Below are 5,719 nucleotides of genomic sequence, written 5' to 3'. Positions count from 1 at the left end.
CACGGTTGAATGTGGTGTACTAGTGTGACAGTATTCAAATATCTAGTGTATGAAAATTGATCGGTTATGTCCAGTTTGAATTATCGGTTCCCGACCGATACCGACGTGTTTCCGTTCGGATTAATTCGTTTTCGATATCCCGACATTCCCGAGTTCGTACCGATTTCCGACTTTCCCGTTTTCGATTCCGTTTTTAGGTAAAATATGAAAGTGAAAACGGTTAGAATATTTTCACGATCATTCCCGTCCGTTTTCAACCCTACTCTTGCGAAAGCAAATAAAAAGCTTGTCACGCATATCCAAAGACAAGCTCGTCAGCAAACCAAACGTGCGAAAACTTGCACAGCCGGACAAAAGCAAGCATGGGCAAGGGTTCCAAACACGCCCGAAACTAATAAGCCATGTATCAGTGTATGTATCTTTCGCACGTAAGGAAAAATATTAAGAAGAAAAAGCAGGATACCTTGGGCTCGGTTTTCTTCTGGGCTCTAACACCCAGGCCCATTCAGGCCCACCAATCTTCCAAACACTCAGGCCCATTCGCAACCACACGAATCTTCCAAACACCGAGGCCTGTTCAGTGTCGGGAGGCCCAATAATACGAACTCAAGCCCCGAGGCAAGTCAGGCCGAAATGACATAACCACCCATCACGTGCTTGCTCTGAATGAAGGTACCCAATGCTCCGCTAGGAGACACAGTGGCATGGACGTAAATTACGAGGAACCTGCGCTCCCAAGCCCGTAATTTTCCAAATCGAAGCGTGTTCTCGTGTGGACAGTGATAGCTGGGGAGCGGCGAATCGAAGTGGCGGCTAGGGTTTTACGACCCCTCTCTCTCTCACTGCCTCTTGCACTGCTACTCCACACACCTCCTCGTCTTCCACCTCCGCCTCTAAACCCTAGGCTACCTCTCGTCTCGATTCGATTCGCCCATCCATGGCGGTATCGTCGCCGGTGGAGTTGTTCTAGGTTGCTGTTTGAAGGGTTGGATTGGTGTTCCGGTGATTTGCGTTGGAGTTGAGGCGGGGACAGGGACACGATGGGCACGAAGAACCAGTTCGATCTCCTCGTCGACGTCGACAACGAAGACCCCTCGTACCTTATCGCCGCTGCTGAGAAGAAGGCGGCAGCGTCGCCCAAGCCGGCGCTCGCCGCCCCGGCCAAGCTGCCCATCAAGCCGCCGCCGCCCGCGCAGGCTGGTGAGTTGATACGGTTTCGTTCGAATCGGATCGGAAGGCGGGGTTTCTGGGGTTTGTGCCCTGTGTTTGGTGCGCTGTATTGGGAGGATTTTAGGCTGAAATGTGCGACTGTTGGTTGGGTTGTTGCCTAGACTTGTCAATCTGATTCAGATTAGAGCAGAGCATTCTGTCGGGTGCTAGTCTAGGGTTGTCGTAGTAAGAAATTCCAATCCTTTATATTCCGTATACGATATTTTAGTGTGATTTTTATATTTATATGACATTCCGTAATGTGATGTCTTATCTAGTCTAGTCTAGTTAGTAGTTTTTGCACAAAAACAGGTTATTAACCTATAAATATATTGATGTGCCCTTACTTTGTCTATGCAGTAAGGGAGTCCAGTAACTATGGTGCTCCAGCTCGCGATGGGGCAGGGCGTGGTGGACTAGGACGTAGCAGAGGTGGCTTCCGTGGAGGCAGGATGGGCCCAAGGCGTGAATTTGGCGAGGGTGATACTAATGGTTATGAGGGAGGGTACGGTGGAGGCAGGTTTGAAGATGGTGGTGTTCTGCGGAGGGAGGACGGTGAAGGTAAGGCTTCCGAGAGGGGCCGTGGACCACGTCAGCCTTACCGTGGTGGTGGCCGTCGTGGTGGCTTCACTGATGGGGAGGCTGGAGATGAGTCTAGTCGCCCCCCTCGCCGGGCTTATGAGCGCCATAGTGGCACAGGCCGAGGATATGAGATGAAACGTGAGGGATCTGGTCGTGGCAACTGGGGGATTGTGACTGATGAAGCCCTTGCACAGTTAGTTTTTTTAGAATTTTGTATTTATTATTTTGGAGCTATTTTTCTTATGGTGGTCTAATTCAATGTGTAACTGCTTGTCTTACAAATCATCAGGGAAACAGTAGAAGTTGTTAATACTGTGGGTACTCCTGCTGTGACTGGGGATGAGAACAAGCTGGAGGAGGTACCCCAGTCTGAGGTTGAGAAGGAGAAGGAGGGTGAACCGAATGAAGAGGAGTCTGAAGATAAGGTATAAGTCGTATCTGATGTAATCAAAGTTGTTTTTATACCATGCTGACATGGCCTCGAAGAAATGGCAATTCTCCCTCCAAAAATGACATTGATGTGCTATAACTTAAAAATAAATCTTTAAGCTGCAAAGTTATTTGGTTTTCTAGTTTAGCACATGTTTAGAGCATAATTTTACTTTCCATAAGTGATCTAGAAATGTGCTAAAATAATTCTAGGATACTCTTCTTGCATGTAATGATTAGTGTCCCTAAAAGTCTCTGCTGTTTCTTGACTTATTACTGTTATGTTTGTTAAAAACTGCGAACATTTGTTTGTACCGATGTCCTGATCTGTGGAGCAGCATACTTTTCTGTGAAGTGGTTCATAAATGTCGCTGCTTAAAATCTAGAATATAATGGATTGAAAATCATCGACAAGTTCCATTCTTGTGATGATATTTGTAATCTGATTGATGGGAAGCAACAATAGAGCCTTTTCCTAATCAGTTACAAAATCCATACTGCAGGATCCATTTCAGATTATAGTTCACCTTCTCTCTAATGCACAGGCACTTGGAAAATATACAAATGCAACATATAGGTTTGTCTTTTTATTTAATTTAACCATTAACACGACCATTGCCGAAGGACTAGTCAAATTAAATAGAGCCTGTGTACCACTACTCCCTTTTGACATGACTATAATTAGCCTGGCCTCGTCTTAGTTGGGAAGATGCCAGATCCTTGTGTTACATACCACCATAAAGTATGGTAAACTGTTGTATTTCTGTGTAACCACATGAAATAATTGTTTGTGCTTGGCTGCAGTCTAGCATGCTGTTTTTATCTTTGTGCGCTGACAATGCAAAAATGTATATGAATGCAAAATTACACCTTTGTATTTGTACATGATTCTGTAGGTACAGAACCATCTGGTATATTCTCAGTTCATGCCATGTTCATGTTTTCTTGATCCACCTGTTTACTGATCGTGGGCTGATTGATCCAGTGAGTCTTGCACACCCAACAAAACAGTTGGCTCTGCAAGTTCTCAATTTCACCCAGCCTATAGATAGCTTAGGTAGCAGCATCAAGGTTTTCATGCATTACCTTTGCGTTCGTGAATTCAGGAAGCTGCTGTACATTGATAGCCTTCTGTAGAAAAACTGACACACATGAACAGCCACAGACATGCATATACCTTTGAGGTTTTCCCTTAGTTCTAATTCAGAGTCTGTGCCTTGGATTTTATTTTGATTGATGAGTTTGGTGTGATTTTCTATAATCTTTATCTGATCCTTATGTTTCCTCTGTTTGCCCTTGCGATCTGTTTGCTGATTAATTTAAAATATATCTACCTTTTATATACCCCCTCCAGTTTTCAGCTTTCTTAGTATTAATTTAGATATTGAATATTGTCTTATGCCTTTGCCTTTGTGCATGCTTCCAATTCCTAGGTCAAACTATGATAGTCTATTATTCTAGCATGCTCGTGAACTCCTAGATGTTCTTATACGGTATTTTGCAGACATTATGATACCCTGAAAATACCAACTGCTTTGCTATGAACTCATGATTGTGTATTCTTTTCTATTGTCACTCAATTATATCTTATTTTATCCCACTTAATTACACAGGAGATGACTTTGGAAGAATATGAGAAACTATTGGAGGAGAAGAGGAAGGCTGTACTTGCACTGAAGACTGAAGAGAGAAAGGTTGAGGTAGACAGGGAGTTGCAGTCCATGCAGCAACTTTCAGTGAGAAAGGGTACCGATGAGGTTTTCATCAAGCTGGTAAGCACAAGCTGCCCTGGCCCCTTCTCCCTGCTAAGAACTTGAGTTATTGTTCACCTTGCACTCTATGATTGCAGGGTTCTGACAAAGACAAAAAGAAAGAAAATGCTGAAAGGGATGAGCGTGCCAAGAAGGTTTGTATAACTTATTTTGTTCTTCTACCTTTTGTCCCAAACTTTAGTTCACACTGCTCTTCTTTTGCCCCAGTTTATATTCATTACCTTTGTTTTAGCATCAATGAATTTCTGAAGTCAAACATCTTTTGCCCCAATCTATATTCATTACCTTTGATTTCCCTTCTCAGTCTGTTAGCATCAATGATTTCCTGAAGCCAGCAGAGGGAGAAAGGTACTACAGCCCTGGTGGTCGCGGTCGTGGCAGAGGTCGTGGTGACCGTGGAGGATTCCGTGGTGGATATAGCTCTCGCGAACCAGCACATGCGCCAGCGCCAGCAATTCAAGATCAAGCTCAGTTTCCCACATTAGCTGGGAAGTGATCGCGGAACCTGCCATGAACCCCATTTCATATATTCTGGGATTTGCTTAAAACTCGTGTCACGCTGTACTGTTGGGTTCGGTATCTACCACCGCGTCATGTCTCGCGCGTATATCTGAGCCAGATGTCTGTGCCTTTGTGGTCACAGGTAAGCTTATATTTCCTTTTTTTTCTCCATAGGATGTCTGCATGTTCGTGTGCTACTCTTAGTTATAAGATTTGGCTCAGCGCTGGTTCAGCCAGGTCTTATGTGGCCATCGTATTCTTCAAGCAACCACATAGTGGGTAATCTTCTGTCATTACATCACTTTCTAATTTTCAGATTACAGGTCCGCTTATTTTAACGAGATTCTAACATGTCGAAATGTAGAAGTAGAATATTGGCCTAGCTGCTTCCTGCTTGTACAAAGAATAGACGAGGATGAAGTTATGCATTCCTTGCTTCCACTGGGCCTGCCTGAAATTTGGTCCCCGAGTCCCATCACGACTGGTCCGGCCTGAAACTTGGCGTGTGTCCGGCCTGAAACTTGGCGTGTGATCACAAATTGTCACGAACGACCACTCATATCCTAATCATTGAGTGTTAATTATGTGGTATGGGTATTATAGACAGTATTGTGACGGGCCCATCTAACCCTTCAACTTTTTAGAAAACCTAAAACTGTATAACAAAGGAAACAAGAGCCAGTCCTTTTTTTTTTTCGAGTGGGCCATGGCAGGCACATCCCTGTATCACCCGTGGATCCTTGTCAGAAAGAACTAAGTGATGTTGCTGGCAAAACGGCAAAAACCACCTTTCGAATTTAAAAGCAAAGGCGATTGGCACCCCAAAAGCACGAAGGGGTGTAATTTGATACTCGGTACCTTTTCATTTGAGAAAATGAACTATTTATCACTGAATAATGATTGGTTATTCGATTCGTCATTGAATATTCTTTTTTTTTTCCAATGGCGTCTAATAGCGATTTTTCTTCTTTTGATGCTATCGTTTTCGTTAGACAGGTTGTGTATCTTCGTTAGACGTTGTAAAAAGATCATTTTGCCCATATTTCAATTTGTGAGTAATTTTTCTCATGCTACAGTGAATTACTAATCAATTTTCTATTGCTAATATGTGGTAAACAAAAGCTACTAGAAATTGTCTTTCAGTACTCAGTTTAAAGTTGAAAAAATAAATTGAATATACATTGCACATTCGAACAATAGTAGCATGATGTAGAAAAATAGTTTTA

The 5,719-nt window shown here is 43.3% G+C and overlaps 1 protein-coding gene across 1 annotated transcript; it reads left to right on the top strand.

Moving 5' to 3' along the window:
• The first annotated feature begins 773 nt into the window (after positions 1-773).
• On the top strand, positions 774-4,789 carry LOC133915312 (RGG repeats nuclear RNA binding protein A-like). Its single transcript, XM_062358435.1, has 6 exons — positions 774-1,200; positions 1,570-1,984; positions 2,081-2,216; positions 3,834-3,992; positions 4,070-4,126; positions 4,297-4,789. The coding sequence occupies exons 1-6, from the start codon at positions 1,041-1,043 to the stop codon at positions 4,486-4,488; spliced, it is 1,119 nt and encodes a 372-aa protein (XP_062214419.1). The 5' UTR covers positions 774-1,040; the 3' UTR covers positions 4,489-4,789.
• Positions 4,790-5,719: the final 930 nt, after the last annotated feature.

This window comes from Phragmites australis, chromosome 1 (assembly GCF_958298935.1).
Source record: "Phragmites australis chromosome 1, lpPhrAust1.1, whole genome shotgun sequence".
Lineage (NCBI taxonomy): Eukaryota > Viridiplantae > Streptophyta > Magnoliopsida > Poales > Poaceae > Phragmites > Phragmites australis.
Note: the sequence above shows the minus strand (reverse complement) of the source record. Positions and strands in the feature narration are given on the sequence as shown.

Excerpts from the sequence above, each read along its gene's own strand:
- LOC133915312 (XM_062358435.1), top strand. The coding sequence starts at position 1,041 with ATGGGCACGAAGAACCAGTTCGATCTCCTCGTCGACGTCGACAACGAA. Across the intron at positions 1,985-2,080 it reads ACTGATGAAGCCCTTGCACA|GGAAACAGTAGAAGTTGTTA; the intron begins GTTAGTTTTTTT and ends ACAAATCATCAG. Across the intron at positions 3,993-4,069 it reads ATGAGGTTTTCATCAAGCTG|GGTTCTGACAAAGACAAAAA; the intron begins GTAAGCACAAGC and ends CTATGATTGCAG.